The sequence below is a fragment of the Balaenoptera musculus genome, chromosome 6, assembly GCF_009873245.2.
Source record: "Balaenoptera musculus isolate JJ_BM4_2016_0621 chromosome 6, mBalMus1.pri.v3, whole genome shotgun sequence".
NCBI lineage: Eukaryota > Metazoa > Chordata > Mammalia > Artiodactyla > Balaenopteridae > Balaenoptera > Balaenoptera musculus.
The window spans coordinates 102,308,413-102,331,461 of NC_045790.1; the positions used below are offsets into that span (position 1 = coordinate 102,308,413).

General features: G+C 40.9%; 1 protein-coding gene across 4 annotated transcripts in view; it reads right to left on the minus strand.

Annotated features, from left to right (window-relative positions):
* CDK5RAP2 (CDK5 regulatory subunit associated protein 2) overlaps positions 1 to 23,049 on the minus strand; it is a 180,886-nt gene that overhangs the window by 147,603 nt on the left and 10,234 nt on the right. For all 4 annotated transcript variants that reach the window (XM_036855793.1, XM_036855794.1, XM_036855791.1 and 1 more), the window contains exons 3-4: positions 20,312 to 20,379; positions 1,677 to 1,787 (exon numbers count right to left, since the gene is read on the minus strand). In XM_036855793.1, the coding sequence (XP_036711688.1) occupies positions 1,677 to 1,787; positions 20,312 to 20,379 (179 nt within the window). The remainder of the gene's footprint in view (positions 1 to 1,676; positions 1,788 to 20,311; positions 20,380 to 23,049) is intronic.

Here is a 23,049-nt window from a genome sequence, read left to right on the forward strand (position 1 = left end):
AAAAAAGAATGAAGAAGCTCTTAAACCACTATTAAGGGAAGATATTCAAGATATTGTTAAGGAAAAATGCGAGGTACAAAGCAGAACATGCTCGCATTTATGTAAAAAGGGGGTTTGTACACATATACATACACACACAATGCTTGCTTGTATACACATAAAACTTCTCTGCCTGAGGAATTAAAGATATTGGTTAGATCCAGGGAATCTAGGAGACAAGGGTGGAAGAAAGTCTTTCCAGTATATACCTTTTATGCTTTTTGATTTTGAACCATGTACACCTATCCAAAGCTTAAAATTTAAATAAAGGTGCAATCAAATCAAGTCATCTAGCCAAACAATGGAAAAGAAGAGCTCAAACTGTGTAGTAGAATGAGGTAGGCAGAACCGGGTCCAAAACCCATCTCACAGAGCAGCTATACGACATCGAGCAAGTTGCTGATCTTCCCTGAGCTTCAGCCGCCTCTCCTGCAAGATGAGGATCATCTCCATTGTACAGGACTGTCTTGAGAATTAAAATAAGATGATGAAGGCACAAATGCCCAGGACAGGTGCCTGACCAGGAGCAGGCAATTAACTTGACACCCATATTCGTTCTGAGATACATAATAATCATACTTACATACAAAATATTTTAGGTTACTGGTTTTTCTTTAAAACTTTGATTGCACCACCACTTCCTTCCAGAAAAGGGGAGATCCTCATTGTCTTTCTCTCCCACAATAAAGAAAAAGAAATCGTGTCTTGAGGGACAAGGGAGCTTTTCAACTGTTGAAAAGGCTCAGAAGTACAGTACCATCCCTCTTCAAGACAAGCCCATTTAAGTCCATCCGCTAAAACTCAAGGAGAGTTCTTTATCCTCCTTCAAAAGTTTCCACTGGTGCAAACTTCCAAAGAGAAAAAAATGGAAGAATTCTCAGGCCAAGGGCTAATCTCCTAGAGAAAGTCAAGAAACGGGCACTAAACTATTGTTTGTACTCATGTCTTTTCAAGAAAGCCAAGTTCTTTTTTCAACTTTCAGAACCAAGGTTTGTTTTCACGCAGAGACCTCCAGGTCAAGACTTGAGATAGGAATAGACTTCTTTTTCTGACAGTCATAAGCAAGCACACAAGGAATACAGAAGAGTCAGATCACAGGAAAAATGACAAGCCTCACTTCGGGCTGCCCACGGAAGCCCCAATAAGACAATGATGATCACTGTCAAGCGTTGACTGGGTGCTGAGGCTTTCCATCTGTCAACTCATTTTAATCCACACAAATAACGCCAAGACAGAGGGATTATCACTTAACTCTGGAAGCAAGCCCAGAGAGCTGAAGTGACTTGCCTACAGTTACACAAGTTAGTTAGTAACAGCAGGATTCAATTCCAAAAACATTCTACCATTTCACCATCTTTGTCTAAATTATAAATAATGAGAAAAAGGCAATTGAGATATGGTAAATCAGAATTCCCATTTTAAGAAGAGAGAAAGACTCCCTTAAAATTAATCTTGTATCGCCTTGCTTAATATTAAGGTCATCCTATTATCTTTGTGCTCCCTGTAATCAATTCAAATGAAGTGAAAGCAGTGCTCTCTATTCATGCCAACTCGGAGAACAAATATTAATCAAACTTCTGCTTGGAATGACTATTAGAAAAGGCACTGGGGAGGGCGGCAAGAAGCAGGGCACTCACAGTTTTGTAGATGTGTTCAGTGGGGCCATCAAATTCCTGTTGCATCCTTTCCTCAAGGAAATAGATGCGGAGCTTTAGGTTAAAGTTTTCTTTCTTCAATTCAGTGATTTGCTGGAAAATAAGCACAGATGCGTCACCAAAAGTAAGATCTAAGGGACAATACCTGCATGAATCCCCACAGCTTCCAAGGCTACAAATGGAGTAAAAGCTTACCTTTGCTATAACTGTACTAACCCAGAACTAAGAGCCAAACTCAGGACAATCTGACCACTGAAATGAATGATGACTGAGTGGAGAGAGAATTCATGACTCCACACTGATAGTGAGGGAATAGGTAAAGAAAGAAAAGGAAAGGAAAAGGGGAAGCTCTTCTTTACAAAAGAAATCCAGTTAATAAATGTAGAAGAGGGGCTTCCCTGGTGGTGCAGTGGTTGAGAATCCGCCTGCCAATGCAGGGGACACGGGTTCGAGCCCTGGTCTGGGAGGATCCCACGTGCCGTGGAGCAACTGGGCCCGTGAGCCACAACTACTGAGCCTGCGCGTCTGGAGCCTGTGCTCCGCAACAAGAGAGGCCACGATGGTGAGAAGCCCGCGCACCGCGATGAAGAGTGACCCCGCTCGCCGCAACTAGAGAAAGCCCTCGCACAGAAATGAAGACCCAACACAGCCAAAATAAATAAATAAATGAATAAATTTATTTTAAAAAAATAATAATAATAATAAATGTAGAAGAATAACAGGAAGAGAAAATCACCCTTATACAACTGCTATAGTAATAACTGACTCAGGCAGGAATCATCAATGCGTAAAGCATCAGGTGGAAGAACACTGGAAGACACGATATTCCCACTGTCTCAAGATATCACCCCACAGATGGCTTGTTATTTACAAAAGGAGAGTATCTTCACCATTTAGAAACCTACTAGATACCACCCTAATCAAGAGAATATATTTAATACCACCTCCCTGGTGGAACAAAATGACATCTCGTGCCTCCTGAACTAAATCACTGAAAGTAAGGAATTTCATTTAAAATGTTAAAACACCTACAATCTTTTTGTTTTTTCTTTTTGCACCTCACCGTTTGCAGGATCTTAGTTTCCCAATCAGGGGTCAAACCCAGGCCCGGCAGTGAAAGCGCTGAGTCCTAACCACTGGATGGCCAGGGAATTCCCCAAATGCCTACAGTTTAACTTGCATCTAATCAAGAGTTGTCAATCAGACAAATCCAAATTGAAAGACATTCTACAAACAACAGGCCTGGACTCTTCAAAAATTTTAATGACAATCTTAAGGCAAAAATGGCTGGGGGACTCTTCTAAATAAATGGAAGTAATAGAGGTCTGACTACTAAGTACAGTGAAATCATACAGTGAATCTTGAAATTTTTTTAAGCTATATGGAGATAACTGGGGGAATCTGAATAACAATTTTAAATAAGGTAAGAGTATTATGATTTTGTAGAAGAATGTCCTAAGTAAGAGATACATGCTGAAATACTTAAGGGTGCTGTCACATGTCTGCAACTAGCTCTCTAATAAGTGGGGAGGGAGGGAAAAAAAAGAGATAAAGCAGATGTAGCAAAATATTAATTGATAAATCTAGATGAAGAATATACGGTTGTTTGTTGTACTATTTTGCAACTTTTCCATAAGTTTAAGATTTGTTAAAATTAAAAGTTGGAAATTAAAAAAAAACAGATTAAGAAAACTGGTATTTACCAAGACCCTACTGTGTAAGAGACACACAGCTTAGGTAAGTTAAATACAATATCTCCACTCCTGAAACAACTCTGAGAGCAGATTACCCCCGCTATACACATGATCAAAAATCACACAACCAGTGGAAAAGCTGAGATTCATATCCTGCTCTGTCTGGCTCTAGTGACTATGATGTGTCAAGTAAACCTCACTGCCTATAGAAAACACCTGATTTATTTGTTTGTATCATCCAGCAAGCTTTCTGAAGCAGGTTAACCCAACTCCAAGAACAGAAATTAGCATACACACTAAAGCTACTTATATGTTCACTTTTTTGACAATTTATTGAACCGTTCTTATGCGATTTAAACGTGCTCCTACATGTATGTTACAGTTCATTTTTCACATTTTTGAAAGTCAATAGTCCATGGTTATAAGTAAATTATGATATGGCCACTCAACAGAATCTTATGAAGCCACTAAAAAGAATAAGAGATCACTCTGTGTACTCAAAGGAAGTTATCAGGACACACTGTTAAACAAAAACACTATGGTATAGAATACTATATGTGGCAGGCTACCATTTTAAAGAGTAAGGGGAAGATATGCTTACTTGCTTGATATAAATGGTATGTATCTGGAAGTATATGCTATATAACCTTTTTACCTTTTGAATTTTTTTAGTATAAATTTCCTAACAAAAAATAACTTAAAAATAATATTAGATGCAGGCATCCTTTTTGAAGACTATTTGAACTGTGAAGAGACTGCTGATGATGTTCTATTAAACCCAGTGTGTCTGCCCAGGCCATAACTCATGCATCTGTTGTTCCCCTGCCATTCCCCAAGTCACTACTCCAGCTCAGTTCTCAAAGGCAAAGCAGAAAGATCAGGGGCTTTGGAGACAACACTAAGTTCAATCCTAACTCTTCTCATAGAGTAACCCTAGATGTGTTACCTTTCAGAGCCTCAGTTTCTTCACTTATAGAGATAATAGGCTTTTGTCAGTACTAAATGAAATAAAATACTGTATAGAGGATGCCTAAGACAGGGTCAACAAAATGCACAAAGAATGAAGAAGAAATTATATGATTTGACTATATCAAAATGTTAAACTTCTAACTACAAAAAGACTCATGAACATGGCTTAAAGTCAAGTGATTAAGATGTTGGCAAAATGCCAAGACATAGGGTGAACTGTCTTGAAATGAAGGGCAAAATAAAGTCTCAGCAGAGAAACAGAAAACGTAGAAAAGAACCAAATAAAAATTTTAGAAATGGAAAATACAAAAACCAAATAAAAATGGATTGGATGGGCTCAAAAAATGGTGATGACAGAAGAGTCAGTGAACTTGAAGACAGATCAACAAAAATTATCCAATATGAAAACAGGGGGGGAAAAACTTAGAAGAGAAAAACTTAAGAGAGCCTCAGGGACCTCTGAGACAATACCAAAAGGTCTTTCATCAGAGTCCCAGAAAAACAGGAGAAAATTAGGAGAGTGTAGTATAAAAAAAAATTGAAGAAATATAACTTAAAACTTTCCAATTTTTGAAAAAGGCATAAAACATACAGACTAAAGAGGCTTATCAAACACCAAGCAGGATAAGTTCAAAGAAATTCACACCTAGCAACCACTGAAAAATAAAGACAAAAAACATAAAACAAAAAACAAACAAAAACTCTTGAAAGCAGCCAGAGAAAAATGACACATATATGAGGAACAATGATTCAAATAACAGCAAATTTCTCAGTCAAAACCATAGAGGCCAGAGGGCAGTGGAACAATATTATTAAAATGCTGAAAGGAATTGTCATGCTAGAATTCTTAAGCAGTGAAGGTAAAATGAAGACATTCTCAAATGAAGGAGAACCAAGTGAATCCACTGCCAAAAGATCTGCTCTAAAAGAAATGCTAAAGGAAGTTCTTCAGACCAAAGGGAAATGATACTAGAGAGAAAGGTGGAAACTTCAGAAATGAAGGAAGAGAAAAGCAAATGGTAGTAAATCAACTATACTTCAATTTTTAAAAAATGATGAATATCTAGATAACTATCTAGAAGAACAGTAGAAATGAAAACCCCTCAAGTTCTTTAAAACATTTATGACAGTAAAGCAAAAGTTAAAACATAGTCTGGTGGTATTTTCAATGTTTTTGGATATAAAATATACTGGGGTTAGGTGTGGCAACGTTTTTACATTTCACTTATGGTGAAATGAAAAGTTACTATAATCTCTAAAGCAACCACTAAAAATTCTTTAATGTTTTAAAATCAACTATACAAAGAGATATGTTCAGAAACTCAATAGATATATTTAGATGAAACAGTAAAATAATTCAAATAATCCAAAAGAAGATTTAAAAGGGGAAACAGAAGAATCAAAAACAGAAGAAACAACAGAAAACAAGTAAGAAAATGGTGGGCCTAAATTAAAATGCATTGATATATGTTAAATGTAAATGATATACACAACAATTAAAATACAGAGATTATGAGAATGGATAAAAAACCCAAAGCTGTATACAAGAAACCCACTTCAAATATAATGATAGAGGTAGATTAAAAATAAAAGTTAGAAAAAGATGTACCATGCAAACACTAATTAAAAGAAAGCTGGAATGGTTATTCATATCTGAGAAAAGTATTCAGGCATAAAAGGGACATTACATAATAATGAAAAATAACAATCCTAATTGTGTATGTACCTAACATTACAGCCTCAAATTCATGAAGCAAAAACTGACAGAATTGAAAGGAGAAATGAACAAATCCACAATCATTGTTTGAGACATCAATACTCCTCTCTCAAAGAAAAAGTAGACCAAAAAAATAAACGAAATATAAAAATGCTGAGCAACACCATCAACCAACTAGATCTAATTTACACTTATAAAATACTCTAGGGATTTCCCTGGTGGCTCAGTGGTTAAGAATCCACCTGCCAACGCAGGGGACACAGGTTCAAGCCCTGGTCTGGGAAGATTCCACATGCTGCGGAGCAACTAAGCCCGTGCGCCACAACTACTGAGCCTGTGCTCCAGAGCGCATGAGCCACAGCTACTGAGCCCATATGCCACAACTACTGAAGCCCGCATGCCTAGAGCCCATGCTCCGCAACAAGAGAAGCCACTGCAATGAGAAGCCCGCGCACCGCAACCAAGAGTAGCCCCCACTCGCCGCAACTAGAGAAAGCCCGTGCGCAGCAACGAAGACACAACGCAGCCAAAAATAAATAAATTTATAAAAATACTCTACCCAACAACTCAAGTGAACATGGAACAGTTCCCAAGATATCCTGGCTCATAAAGCAAACCTTAACAAATTTAAAAGAACTGAAATCAAACTATATTCCCTGACCATAATGAACATAAACTAGAAATCAATAACAGAAAGAAAACTGGAAAATTCCCAAGGACTTAGAAATTAAATAGCACATTTCTAAACAATCCATGGGTAAAAGAGAAAAATCAAAAGATATTTTGAATAAATGAAAATGAAAATAAATCAAAATTTGTAGGATGCAGTTAGAGTAATATTTAGAGGGAAATTTATATTATTAAATGCTTTAGAAAAGAAGAAATATATACCTATTATATATAAAGTAGATAACTAATAAGGACCTACTGTATAGCACAGGGAACTCTACTCAATACTCTGCATTCCTATATGGGAAAAGAATCTAAAAGAGTGGATATATGTATATGTATAACTGATTCACTTTGCTGTACAGCGGAAACTAACCCAACATTGTAAATCAACTATACTCCAATAAAAATTTTTTTAAAAAGGAAGAAGTATCTTAAATCAATAATCTAAGCTTCTATTTTAAGAAACCGTGAAGAGAGCAAAATAAACCCAAAGCAAAAAGAATGAAGGATATAATAAACATAAGAGCAGAAATCAATGAATGGAAAGGAGAAAAACAATAGAGAAAAGTCAATTTAAAAAGGAGATATGGGGATATATGTATATGTATAGCTGATTCATTTTGTTATAAGCAGAAACTAACACACCACTGCAAAACAACTGTACTCCAATAAAGATGTTTAAAAAAAAAAAAAGATAGCTCTTTTCAAATGATCAATGAAACTGATACCTCTAGCAAGACTGGCAAAAAAAAAAACCAAAAAGAGAAGACATAATTTACCAATATCAAGGATGAAAGAGGAGTTATCATTACAGATCCCACAGTAATTAAAAGGATAATATGAAAATAATGCATATAAATCTATGCATGTAAATTGGAGAACTTAGATAACACAATTCCTTCAAAGGTACAAATTATCAAAATTCACCAAAGAAGAAATAAGAGAAACTGAATAGTCCTATAGCTATTTAAAAACTTAAATTTGTAATTAAAAACCTTCGAAAAAAGAAAATTCCAAATCAAGATGATTTCAGTAGCAATTTCCACCAAATACTTAAATTTCTACCAATTTTACACAATCTCTTCCAGAAAATAGAAGATGAGGGAACTTTCCCACTTCATTTTGTTAGGGCAGCGTTACCCTCATAAAATCAGACAAAAATATTACAAGAAAACTACAGACTAAATCCTTCAGGAATGATAGACACAAAATCCTCAACTAAATTTTAACGAGTTGGAAAAACATATTAACACATCATGAGTGGGATTTATCCCAGGAATGTAAGGTTACTTCAATATTCCAAAGTCAATCCATGTAATCCACCAAACTAAAAGACTAAAGAAGAAAAAATACATACAATCACATCAAAAGAGGCAGGAAAAAGCATTTGACACTCAACAGCCTCTCAGGATAAAAATTCAGCAAACTAGGAATTAAAGGAAACTTCCTTTATCTGCTAAAGGACGTCTACAAAAAAACCCACACATCCACATAAAACATGTTTACTTAAAGATAAAGAAATGAATGCTATTCCCCTAACATCAAGAATAAGGAAAGGATATCGGCTCTCACAGTTCCTATTCAACACTGTATTTGAAGTCCCAGACAGTGCAGCAAGGCAAGGGAAGAAAACAAAAGGCATCCAGATTGGAAAGGAAGAAATAAAACCATCTTTATTTGCATATAATGACCATACATATAAAAAATCCCAAGGAATCTACAAAAAAAGCTCCCAGAATTCATTAAGTGAGTTTAGCAAAGTCAACTTGCAGATATCAATCATATTTCAATATACTAGCAATGAACAATCAGAAACTGAAAATTTTTTAAATACCATTTACAATATCTCCAAAAAATGAAATTTTTAAGTATAAATCTAATAAGACATTATATATGCTTAAAAGCACAAAATGCTGATGAAATCAAGAACCTAAATAAGTGAGGAGACTTACTTACCAAATATATGGATTGGAAACCTCAATATAATAAAGTTGTCAATTCTCTCCAAATTGATCTATAGATCTAACACAATCCCAATCAAAATCCCTACAAGAGTTCTTATAGATAAAGACATGCTGATTATGAAATTTTTTTGGAACAGTAAAAGAGTTAGGTGAGTGTAAACAATTTTGAAAAAGAATCCAATGAAACAGAATACAGAAATAGACCCATACAACTATGGCCAATTGATTTTTGACAAAGGTGCAAAGACAATTCAATGGAGAAAGGATAGTGTTTTCATTTTCAACACATGACATTGGAACAGTCAAACATCTATTTACAAAAAAATGAACCCTGATCTATCATACCTTAAACAAGCATTAACTCAAATTCGGTCATAGATCTAAATGTAAAATGTAAAATTGTATCTTTTAGAAGAACACACAGGGAAAAATCTTTGGGACCTACAGCAAGGCAGATTTCTTAGCTATAACATGATCCATAAAAAACTTTTTTTAAATCAATAAACTGAGCTTCATCAAAATTTAAAACGTTTGCTTTGGAAAGCACAGTGTTAAGAGAATGAAAAGACAAGCTACACACTGAGAGAATACATTTGCAAATCACAAATCCAAGACAGGAACTGCATCTAGAATACATAAATAACTCCCAAGATGTAATTGTTAGAAAACAACTCAATTTAAAAAAAACAAAAAACAGGCAAAAGATTTGAAAAGAAACTTCACAGGAGAAGATATACAGATGACAAATAAGCACAAGAAAAGATCTTTAACATCTTCAGCCATTAGGAAAAAGCAAATTAAAACTACAATGAGATACCACTACACAGCTATTAGGATGATTAAAAAAAAATTTTTTAATTGACAATACCAAATGCTGATAAAGATGTGGAACAAATGGAATTCTCATACTCTGCTGATGGGAATGCAAAATGGCACAATCACTCTGGATGACAGTTTGGCGGTTTCTTCCCAAAAAACAAACTACACTTACCATATGACTCAGCAATTCCAGTCCTAGGTATTTTCCCTAGAGAAACAAAAACCTATGTCCACAAAAAAAAAACATACAGGAATGTTTACTGCAGCTTTATTAATAACCACCAAAACATGGAAAGAACCTGAATGTTCTTCAAAGGGTGAAGGAATAAAGTGTACATCCATATGATGGAAAAATATTCAACTACTGTGATACACGACAACATGAATGAATTTCAAAGATATTACGGTGAGGAAAGGAAGCTAGCTAGCCTCAAAAGATTACATACTGTATGCTTCCATTTATATCATATCGGGAAAAAGCAAAATTATAGGGACTGAGAACAGAGGATTAGCTGCCAGAGGTCTGGGGTGAAGAGTCTGACCACAAAGAGGCAACACATGGGCATTTTTTGGCATTACGGAACATTCTGATTGTGGCTGACAGTCACATGAGCCTAGAACTGTATACACATATACCAAAAAAATTAAAAATAAATATATATATATTTTTTCAATTATGACAAAAGTTACAAGGGACTATACAAATGTCAAAACTCAGCCAACACTTAAAACTGGTGAGTTTCATTTCATGTAAATTATATCTTAATAAAGTTGATTTTAAAATAAGTAAAATAAAATATAGCAAAATATTAATAGCCATACTTGAATGCTAATACATCACCATAAATATACGTTCATTGGCATTTTTCTTCAGCATTTTTAAAAATAATTGGTAATAGTATATAATACTCTTTCTAATAAACTCTTTAATACTTTTATGACTGATAAAAGAAAGTGATTAACATACTCTACATTAAGTATATTTCAAACTTTCTGCCCCTGGCCCCTTGTTAACACTTAAGGTTTCAATTTTGTGGCTAAGAAGAACAGTGCAAGAAACAATTGGTAGGTTCATTAAAGCCTCCTTTAAAATGTTTTAAGGAAACAGCACATAAAACATTCATTCAAACAAAAAAGTCTACCCCACCAGATGCTTCCTATAAAGAGAAACCTTATTCTATTACTCGGCTACCAATAAATTATTTATGGAGTGAGCTTAGAATGCCCACATTGTGCGCACTGCTAGAATTCTTAGCAACACTTGAAAGAATATTTGTCCTATTTATAGGTAAAGAAGTTTTTGTTGATTTTTTTTAATGAGAGGAAGGTAAATAAGCCTTCAGAAGGTCACTGCAAATGCCAGACAAGCCCAAATGAATACAATGAAATACAGGCACCATCTTTTCTGCAACAATGCCAGTCTCATTCTCTGCTTAATACCACTGCCCTCATGAAGTTTTCTCTAACTACCCCATCAGGCTGTACTGGGGTCCTTCTAAATGTTTCCACACACCCTCTAATTTCTTTATCATGGCAACTATCACACTGCATTGTACCAGTTGGGTTATTTGCCTTTCTACCCAATACATCTCTAAGAGATGGGGAACCATATCTTTGTGTGTATTCTAGTCTAAAACATAAGAGATGGTCGCTAAATACCCAATGGCCGGATGGACGGACACATTTAAGAATTTCTTGAAGGCAAAGTGATGCAAGGAGAGACCCATAGGCTTCAGAGTCAGACAAATCTGGTTAACATCACTCCATTGCTTTTTTTCTATCACTCTTGGAACAAAGCTTCCTGCCGTGGCCCCAGGGTTGTGTGATCTGGCTCCGCTATCGGCCTCGGGTAGAGCCCTCACCCTCACCGCAATGCTCCAGCCTCCCTGGCCTCCTTCCGGTCCTCACATAAGCCACCCTGTCTGCCTGCACAGCTCCTCCTGCAGCACTTCCTGGGGTGGCTCAGTCTCAGCCTTTCCATCTCAGCTCAAATGTCAGCACCTCAGAGACGCCCTCCCTAGCCACCTGCTCTAAAGCAGACCTGTCTCCACCACCTCCACCAAGTTACTCTCTAACACAGACCTCTTATTTTCTTGCTAGAGGTTGTCACAATCTGTATTCATATTATTTATTTACACATGTGTTATTTACTATCATGCTTGTCATATGAATATAATCCACTTCTAGAGGGCAGGGACCTTATTATCTATCTGCTCATGGCTATTTCCCCTGAGGTTTTAGCACAGTGTCTGGAAAACAGCAGACATTTGCTGAATTTGTTGACATTTGTTGACATTCAACATTTGTTGAATGAATGAATAAATTAATGAATGAATACAGTCCTGACTACCTTACTAGCCGTATGACCTTAGTCAAGTTCATTTTTCTGTGTGCCTCAGTTCCTTTATCTATAAAAATGGGATTATAATAATGCCTATTTCAGAGAGCTATTATAAGGATTAAAGGAAATTAACTGGGATGTTTAGTATTGTGCCTGGCACAGCATAAGAACTTAAAACGTTAATATTCTTTTCATTTGTACTTTTCATCTGTACTTGAAACAAGTTCAAGAAATGGAAAAAAAAAAAATTGAGTGGAAACACTGGAAACAGCTTACCATGCAGCAGTAATAAATACCTCAAAATATAAACCCCACCAAATATGACAGAAACTCAATGCTCAGAAGTAAGCTAGGCACTTCCCTGGTGGCGCAGTGATTAAGAATCTGCCTGCCAATGCCGGGGACACGGGTTCGAGCCCTGGTCCAGGAAGATCCCACATGCCGCAGAGCAACTAAGTCCATGCGCCACAACTACTGAGCCTGCGCTCTAGAGCCCGTGAGCCACAACTACTGAGCCCGTGTGCCACAACTACTGAAGCCCGCGTGCCTAGAGCCCGTGCTTCACAGCAAGAGAAGCCACCGCAACGAGAAGCCCGTGCACCGCAACGAAGAGTAGCCCCCGCTCACCGCAACTAGAGAAAGCCCGTGGGCAGCAACGAAGACCCAACGCAGCCAAAAATAAATAAATAAATAAAATAATAAATTTAAAAAATAAAAATAGTACTTTAAAAAAAAAAAAAGTAAGCTAACACAAGGCTGTACCTGCCACATTCCGGCCCCTGCGACTCAAGCGTGACTGTGGAGCTGCAACATCTGAAATGGGAACCATCCCAACCTGATCATGGGGTGGAGCTTTCAGAAGCTGCAGCAGCCGCAGCTCAGCGGCGGGACAGACCCAGAAGGAGCTACTAGTTGGTCATTATGGCTTCCTCCCATTCCCACTCCCACCGCCACCCCCATCAAAGGCCTTCCTAGCCTACAGCACATCAAAAAGGAAAGAAAAACAAAAGCCAACAACATAAAAAAGAATCGGGGCGACTCCAACCAACTGAACTCTCAGCAAGGTGCCTAACTCTGGCAATCAGTTTCAATGGCTTGCAAGAGCCTGGGCCTCCAAAGCTGAAGCTCACCCACCAGATCACCTTTCAATTCAAGGCACAAGGAATAAGAGCAAGGGCCCTGGGGTCAGCGGAATAGGAAACGGATGAACTCCCAATGCTGTCACTTGTGAGCTGCGTAACCTCGGGAAAACTATTTAACACCTTTGAGTCACTGTTGGCTCATCTATAAAATGAGGATAAAAATCAATTACCTCACAGGAGTGTTGTGACAACTAAATGAGCTACAGTACCTGGCAGAGCCTGGCACTGAGCAAGCAGAAAACACAGGACAGCTTTCAAAAGGAATCCATTTCTCACTCAAGCCCTCAATACGCAGATCTTCGGCCCACTGTCAATTTTTTATCCTCTTTGAAAGTCCAAAAACTGTTAGACCATTCACCTAGACAACACAAAAACCATGAAATCTTGCTGCCCAAAGTTCATCTCCGGCAAACAGTACCACATGTAAGACAATTCTGCCAGCAGCAACTAAGTGAGGTTAATACAATGAGGAAGACACTTTGGAATTAGTTTCTGATTCCAGTACTCTCCCGGTGTCCTCAAATCATCCAGAAAACTGTTACTAGGCAAACATCTATTTATTAACAAACAATACTGTAGCAATAACAGAATTTTAAAACTGAACCCCAAATAACACTTGGAATACAACTATCTTACGAAAGCAACTCTATTTATATTCTTTTCAGCCTTTGCTCATGAATACACATTTTTTTGTAAAATTATAACATAAGTGAATTTGTATAATCCATTGCTTTCCCCTAACATATCTTAAATATTTTCATGTTGCTGCATAATTCACATAATTATCACTTAAATTGACAGCACTAAATTGCACTGAACTGATTCACAGTCAATTACTTAACCCTTTCTCTACTGAGCATTTATGGGTCCAGTGTGCTCTAGGAGAAAGCCTACAGGCTTTACAACCAGAAAGACCAGGTTTGAATTTTGCCTTCTTTTTGTTTCTCAATCACGCTAAACTCATGGGCAAGTCATTTAATCTCTCCAACCTCCACTTCCTCACCTGTGAAATACCTTCATCACAAGCTTGTTGCAATAAGCCAAAGAGATAACAAACGTAAAATATAATTCCCTTGTTCCCAATTTTTCCCAATTACATACAATGTGGCAACAAACACCGTCACGCCCAGAGCTTTTTTCCTTCCACTGGGTTGTTTCCTCAGGACAAATTTCCCGGAAATGGATTATCGGGCTCAAAAGTTATATTATTTGTATGACCATCAAAATCTCTTTTCAAATGGCCTTCAAAAAGATTGTAAAGATTTCCTGTTATTGTGTAATGCTTAAGTTGTATGTCACTGTTTGAAATTTTTAAAACCTATAGTAGCTTGCTTAAAATTACGAACGAGAAAAAAGCGTTCACATAAAAATAATTTTAAAATAGTGGATTTTGAGCATTATGTCATTTTAGAAAACAGCAATAAAATTGCAACATCATTTTTGGATCACATTTATAGACAAAATTCATCACTTTGGATCATTTCCACAAATCTTTTAAATTGTTACTTGTAAAAAGTAACAAATAAAAGTTGAGTTTTGCTTCATAAAGAAAAAAAAAAAAAAAAAGAAAAGATTGTAAAAATTTACACTGCCCAACCCGCCATCTGGCCAGGTCTTTGGAGGGCATGGCTGGGACGTGCAGAGGTCCGAGAACTCAGAGCATTCGATCCGGCATGCAGGAGGCCACCCTACCACACAAGTGAACCTCTGCACGGGGCACAGACATCCCACAGCCAGAAGCCCAACTTGATTCCCAAGACCCCTGGCACTGACAGGCCCCATCTCCTGCAGAGCCAGCACCCCAGGGTGGCGGCGACACCCACTCTGCCAGCTCCAGACTCGGCCTCAACCACGCCCACCGGCCTGCACCCCACGCGATTCTTGCTCTCCTGCCTGGTTCTAAAGGCGTCCCTGTTCTCCTTCTCGGCCTCCCCTGGCCCTCACCACTGCCTGCTCTCGTAAGACTGGGGCGTCTGCGTGCTCCCTCCCTCCTGCCACACTGCTCCAGCCACTTGATTCACAAGAACATAGCAGCCACCCGCATCTGCTTAAGACCCGGGACACCAGGCACTGTCCTGGCATACGTTACTTCATCCTCACCACGGCCCTAGGAGTTAAATATTACTTTTCCCATTTCACAGATAAGGCAACCAAAATTTACAGCTTTAGTATCTTATACAAGGTCACACATTCATTTTATCAACAAGGATTTATTAAGTGACTACCATCTGGTTCAGTTGGGTGCTGAGCACTAGGGACGAAGTAGAGGAGACACGTGTTAAGCAACCACATCAATAAAATACACAGTTACAAACAGTCATAAGACTCATGGTGGAAAAGACTGGGTCCCGAGGGCTTGCTGGGTCCCTAGCGAGCTGGGGAAGGGAGTTCGGGACGGCCTCTCTAACAAGGCCACATTAAGGCTGAGACATGAAGGGTCAAGGGGCCTGCCACTCGGGAGGAGGAGAAAGGGCGGTCCCAGCAGAGGGAGGAGCACGTGTGAAGGCCCAACTGCACGGCTGAGAGCAGCCTGCATGCTGGAGCACAAAGTGCACCGCCGATGACACAGGGCAGGGTGTCAGGGACCGTGGCAAGAAGTTAGGGATTTCATTCCAAAGTCAAAGGAACATCACAGAAGGATCAGCCGAAAGTGACAACTGATGGGGCAGAACCGAGGGAGCTGGCTGTAATAGACTCCTCAGATCAGAGGGGACACCAGCAGGTACTGAGTACCCACTGTGTGCCAGGCATCACGCTAGGCACTTTCCACACCAGAACTCATATAACCCTCATGACAATTCTGAATGAAAGACCGTATCAGCCCCCAGGTCAGTTAGTGACAGGGCCAAGACCTAAAACCCAGTTCTGGTCATTTCCAAGTACGTGTCGTGTCCTCGTACCACCGTGCTTCTGAAGCTTCAAGGGCCGTACAAACCGGGCGGGGGTGGAGGGTGAGGGGGCTATTCTCTGGTAGTAAGTAACTCACCACATGGAGGTTACAGAGCAAATTTGAAGATGCAAACCTCCTGGCCATACCACAGATAAAACATTAAACTTGACCAACTGCCTCCGCTCAGACCAAGACTTTTCAACAAAAAGGAATAAGGGCCTTGATACAAGAACACCAGCACCTCGGGGCAGGTGGATTTGAAACAAGAGAAGCAGAGTCTATCCTAAGGAAATAACCACATAACTGTACAAAGACACATGCACCAGGATATTCACCACAGCTTTGTTTATAATAGTGAAGAATTAGAAACAATCTGAACGTCGCACAGGAAGAGATTACGTAAATTATGGTTCAATCCATCCCTTTTAAAATAAGTCTTTATGAACTTAAGACAGTCATTAAATAATACTAGCCACTTGTATCAACAGAGGTGGAAAGCTACACGTGTCACTCTCTGTCACAGTAAAAGCCAGAATTAAACTCTTCTACATACGGATAAAGATAGCTACCCGGACTGGACACACTGAACCAGATTCTGGGTCTCCCCACTCACTCAAAACATTTTGAAAGAAAGGGAGAGAAAGACAGAGAGAGAGAAACTGTAGTCTCTGAAACAGATCACACCAGATAAGCACAGTCCTTTACAAAACACATCTCAGCCAAGCCTCCTCTGGTCCAGGGAGCTCCCCACAATGTTATCATCTAGAAAGGACCAACAAGACAGGCTCCCACTGAAGACCAAACTGATAACTAATTTGCCAACCTCCTGCTATAAGGCCTGCTGTGCAGGTGATTACACCTCAGCTGATGAGGGCACTAGACAATGGATCGATCACCAGTTTAAAGACCCACAAGAAGGCATGTGGCTTTTACACGTCAGAAGAGGACTCAGAGTGTAACAGAAAGACCTCCTGTGCCAGAGGCCTGGGTTCAGAACCCAAAGAAGTCCCTCTGCCTCTCCGGGCTTGAGTCCCCGTGTGTCAGATGCAGGGCCTGGGTGAGCCGACGATGCCGGCAGACTTCCTTCCCAACACCTCCGGACCCGTCCCCTTAGCTCAGGCATCATCCCTCCCCCACACCACCACTCACTGCAGTCTTTCAACCGATCACAGCGCCACCAGCCTCGCTCCCTCCTCTGTCCATCTAGTCACCAGCCTGGCTGATCTTCTGAAGCATGATTCCGGTCACTTCCCTCCCCAGATTAAAATCCACCACCGGCTCCCCTTCATCTTCAGGACGAAACTAAAAAGAAGCAGTGTAGCATACAGGAGCCTGCAGAATCTGACCCCTGCCTGCTTCAGTGGCCTCACTTCTCTCCGGCCCTCCATCCCACCGCCTCCTTCCAGCCAAAGGGAACTTAGATTCCCAACCTCCTCACACCCTGTCATGCCTCTCTCTACGTCGTCACATGTGAGTCCTTGTGCCCGGGGTGCTCTCCCAGTCCTCTCACCTTGGCTAACCCTAATCCCTCCTTGTCCTGATGACCCTCCTCCAGGGAGGCTGCCCTAAGTCCCCTGGGCCAGGCTCGGGGCCCCTGCTCTGTGCCCCAGAGCACCCTGTACTTAACCCCTATCACTGCACTATTTTCCTATCCATCTCCCTAACTAGACTGCGAGCCTCTTGACAGGGAGACTTACAGGGTCTTAATTTACTGCAAATTCCCTAGCCCCTGGCACAGCCTGGCACAGGACATGTATTTGAAAATAGTCACTGATGAATGGATGAACTCTAAGCAAAACCAGGAGGCCCGTATTTTGCTAGACTCTTGCTAATAGACTCTGATGTTCAGATATCCGTCATCTAAGACGAGAATAAAAGAAATCATGAGTTTCCCCTTTAAATCAAAAGTATTCTAGCCCCCTCTTTAATATGCACGCGGACTTTAAAATTAGCATCAGGAGGCATCCCTGGTGGCGCAGTGGTTGAGAATCTGCCTGCCAATGCAGGGGACACGGGTTCGAGCCCTGGTCTGGGAAGATCCCATGTGCCACGGAGCAACTAGGCCCATGAGCCACAACTACTGAGCCTGCGCGTCTGGAGCTTGTGCTCCGCAACAAGAGAGGCCCGTGCACCGCGATGAAGAGTGGCCCCCGCTCGCCGCAACTAGAGAAAGCCCTCGCACAGAAACGAAGACCCAACACAGCCAAAAATAAATAAATAAATAAATAAATAAATAAAATTTAAAATTAGCATCAGATGCCAAGAGCATTTCCTATAAGCATCCCAACACAGAGATCATGCATTTAGTAGCTCAGGCCAGATGAAATTTTCAGTGTTTGATAAAGACCTGAAAGCGAGACACTGAGAACAGTGTGGTCATTTCAATTTCAACTGCAGAATTTGCTCTTGAAAATGCTACCAAAAAAAATATCAATGCCATAAAAAACCTAACAGCAGCCGAAGGACCACAGTCATGAAGAAAAAACATGAATCCTAAAACATACTGGCAGAGAAGGCTCTCCCTCACCTTTAAGAAAATCAGTATTTGGGTCATCAAGGACACATTTGAGCAAGGGAAACGTGAATCACATGGCAGAGCAGACAAAAATAACAACAATATATAGAACAGTAAGAAGGAGAAATAGGTAACACACAGAATGAACTCTGTGCTAGGCATATGTGTTTCACATATATTTACTCATTAATCCACACAACAGCCCTATGAAGTAGGAACTAGTAACATGTCCATTTTAAAGACAAAGGAAGTACAGAGAGGTTAAGTGACTGGCCCGAGGTCACCCAGCAGAAGTGGATGAGCAGGCAGTCTGGCTCCAGAGGCCGTGGTCCTCAGGCAGCACAGACTGCCTCTGAAAACAGCTTTGCCATGTCGCATCCCTCAGCCTCTGTTTCTGCTACATATAATAAAGAGGGCTGGATTCAATTCAGAGATTTCTCCCAGTTCAAAAGGCAGACAACAAAATGTGAAGCCAAAATTCTAAGATTCTGTTAAATTTTTCCATCTAGAAATAAAAATCAAAATTGTGCCCTTCAAAAAAAAAAAAAAAAAAAAATTGTGCCCTTCAAAACTTAAATAACTCTGTATCTTGCAGAGCTGCTTCAATATTAAAGTCATATATATGAAGAGCTTAATGCTTCAAGTTCCCAGCTCAGAGCAAGAGCTCAATAAACAGTAGCTATTATTACTCTTATGATAAAACAGGAACAACCATTTAATAGTAGAGCACATTTTAATTACACACGATGTGGAATAATCAAATCTCATCTGTTTCAGGCCCCAGGCTCCACAGCATAGATCGGGTTGTACAGTTGAAATTGTAACAACTCAAAGCTCAGAAATTACTTGTTTCCATTAGAGATCTGACAAGTCATTTCTTCAATTGGTCACTGGTGGTTTGCAGATAACTATTAGCAGTAATGAGTATTCTAAATTAAATCTAGAGACAGTACCACTCTGTTCAGGAAAGACAACTGGAGAGAGAGAAACATGATGGTGGTATGTCCTTCCCTCTGTGTCCTCCATCTTCTCTCTGATAAATATCTCCCGTGTCTTGCATAGTATGGATTTCATTTGGTTACAAATGAAGAAGAGTCTAGATCTTCCCATGACAAATGAGAGCGCTGAGCAGGTAACTTGTTAAGGAGAACTGGAATTGGGAAAATAACCTTCTTTTCCTGTTACTTGACAACAAACCCCGTCCACTAACAAAGGAAACACACGATGCTGGAAGACAGTAAGCACTGAAGCCAAATCCATCACTGAGCGATCCATTCTTAGACAATTACCACACAGCAGTGGGAACAGGCCACTCAGGTTTCATTCCACAGCAACAAAGATGCAGCCTGCAAAATGCAAGGAGGCCACACAGCGCAGCAAAAAGAATAACGGCTTTGGAGTCATTAAAAACCTGGATTCAAACCCCAGCTCTGTCACTCAAGTATGATGTGACCGTAAGCGAGTCTCCCCTAGTCTTAAGATTCTTTACCTGTAAAATGGGGATAATACAAAATACCTCAGTCACAGCGAGGATTCAATGGGGACCATAAATAACACGCCTTACATCACAGGAAAGCCCTTAATACATGTTAGTGCCTCTCAGCTGTGCTACATGGTGACATCCTCTCGTTTGGGACACCAGAAATACACCAAACTCCCCAAGGCTGGAAACCACTGATCCTGTTGGAACCCGTAACTGGCCTGTGTGCAAAGGGCCGTCTGTGTAGGAATGTGAGGGTCGCCCAGAGATCGCCCACGAGCTCTGGCATGCCTCCTAACCCTGGCCTTATCCAGTTTGGATGCTTCTTAAGAAATACCGCTCCCTCCTGGGTCTGGCTGGACAGTGGCTGCAGGCGTGATTTGTGAGGGATGGTAATTTGGTATCTCCACTTACGTTTTCAAAGTCCTTCATGTTCCGGGCTCTGGTAGGAGACACCGTTTCTTCCGACACACGTGGGAGCACTATAAAAAGGGAAAACAGACACAGGAAAACGTCATGGTATGCAAACTGCCCAGCCTCCCGACTAGAGAAGAAAAAAAAAAATGACTAGCTTCCACAATATATTCTGTCTTGTGATTTGAGTCTACAGTGAGAATTTGAAGCCATTATACTTCAAATATTTACGAATTACTTGAACTAGCCCCAATGTAACAATGTAAATGTCAGAAGATGAACCCAAAGAATGCATGGGGCAAACAAATCAGAACTGCCCTGCTCTGTACTTCCTTACTGCTTGTCATAAAATTATTTTGCTGAACAGGATATCATCTTCACATGTCAGCAATTAAAACAAACCATATCTGACTGACGTGACAGCAGGGGTTGGCAAACTTTTTCTTAAAATGCCAGACAATAAATATTTTAGGCTTTGCAGGCCCTACACAAAGCCTCAAATCTGTCACAACCACTCAACACAAAAATAGCCAAGGACAATTCAAAAACAAAGAAGCTGTGATCCAATAAAAGTTTATTTTCAAAAGCAGGCAGTGGGTCAGAAACTGCCAATCCCTGCTTCAGAGTGATTCAAGACTTTGCCAGTACCCAAATCTTTCCACAGCTTCTTTAATTCAACAAACATTTATTACACCCCTCCTCTGCGCCAAGCACCACGCGAGGTGCTGGGGAAGCAACGGTGAGAGAGACATTGGTCCTGCACCCAAGAGGATCCCGATCCCGTGGGCAAGACGGAGATGTAAGCAAACTGTTCCACGCTGCACAAGTGCGTGGCGCTTTTCAGGTGTTGAGGAAATGTGTGCTGACTGAATGAATGAATTCACTCTTCCCACAAGAATGCACTGAGGGCCTACTCTCTGCTTGGCACCATTCTAGAAACAAAACAAACAGAAGGAGCTGACAGTCTAGAAAAAGGAGACAGACAATAAACAAAACAATAGGTAATTACAGAGTATGTTCAAAGGTGATAAATGCTACGGAGAAAAATACAGTGGGCAAGGATAGGAAATACCAATAGCAAGGGTGGGGTGAGGACTTGCAGTTTCGAATAAGGTGGTTAAACTGTGGAAGGGCTCACTGCGGAGGTGACCTCCGGGCAAACTTGGAGAAGGCACAGGGGAAAGGCCTGGGGTGGGAGATGCCCAGTGGATCTGAGGACCAGCCAAGAGGCCGATGGACGGGGGAGCAATAAAGGGGGACAGCAAGAGGTGGGTGAGCCAGGTGCTGGCGGAGGGGCTGTGTACAGCCTCATTGGCTCCTCTCAGGACGCCGAGGATTCTGAGCTCAGGAGTAGCCTTATGGGACTTGGGTTTCCACAGCCTCCCTCTGCCTGCCTCGCTGAGCACAGATTAAAAGGCGCTTCGAGAGAAACAAGGAGACCAGTTAGGAGAACACTGGGAGAATCCAGGCCAGAGGCCCTGATGGCTCAGACCAGGGAGGGAGGGTGAGAAGGGGTCTGATTCTGGGTACTTGTTAAGTAGCCAACAGGAACAGATGAAACGAAATGCAGTGAAATACATACGGTTCAGAGAGGAAAGCACACCTAAGGCAGCCTAGGGAGAGCCAAGGAGGCGGTGGGCTTGAGCTGAGACATAAAGACTCAGGCAGGCAGCAGGCAGATGAGGGCAAAGGCCCAGAGGACGGAGCGGGCGTGGCGCTCAGCATTCAGCAGACAAGCGGCTCAGGAGCCGGGCAGCGGGGGACTGTGCAGAGCCCCGTGCGCCAGACCGAGGGCACACAGGTTGCCTTCCTGTTTGTCAGAGGGGCTGTGCTCTGTCACCTGTGTCTGCGTCCCCACCTAGGTCCCACTCATTCTTCAAGTCTTGGCTCCAGTTCAGCTTCTTGGGAAACTCCAGCCCACCCCACCTCCTTCATCTGAGGGTAAATCTCCTTCTCATCCCCTCTCATAGCTCCTTTCACTTCTTCGCTCGTTACACTGACTGTGTGATCTATCCTGATAATTCTTTAGCTGTCTGCCTTCTAGGCTTGATCGGAACCATGATCGGAATCCCAGCACTGAGCCCAGAGCCTGGCATGAAGCAGATGTATAATATGGGCTGAATTAAGGAGGAGGCCTATCAATTTTCTGCTCCTAACTGCCTGGGCAGGAAAAAGAGAAACCAGAACTGCTGGATTGTATGTTTAAAGTAAAAGTTAATAGGTTCTAAAGGAAAACCTGGGGGTGGCCTGTAAGTTAAAAGAGTCTCCAGAAATAAACCTTGTGAAACTTACATTGTCTGCTCTAAACCCTTCTTCCTTTTGCACATAATCTCATCATTTTGGAGACGGGGTTGGGGGTGGGGGGGAACAAGTCAGAATATCTCTAAGACATTTCAACATGGCAAATTATTAGCAGTTCCCACAGATAATTATGGTAGCATCCATTTTTTTCAGAAACAAAAATTACGAAGAACGCTTAGCAAAACCCAAACTGCAAAACAGAAAGTCTCCTCATGATCCAGCTTCAACACAGCAGACTGCTTATTTCCTCAGCGCTGTCTCCTGTGGTCTAACCAACTATTTGTCTCCAAAGGGCAGGCCCGTGTAGGAATGCTGGGCCTCAGCGGGCAACTGGAATCCAGCAGCCTGCCAGGAAGGCCTCTGCACACTGAAGTTTGGACAGCAGCCCTCAGGGGCCTCCAGCCACTCGGTAGCAGGGACCAACAGATCCTCCGAAC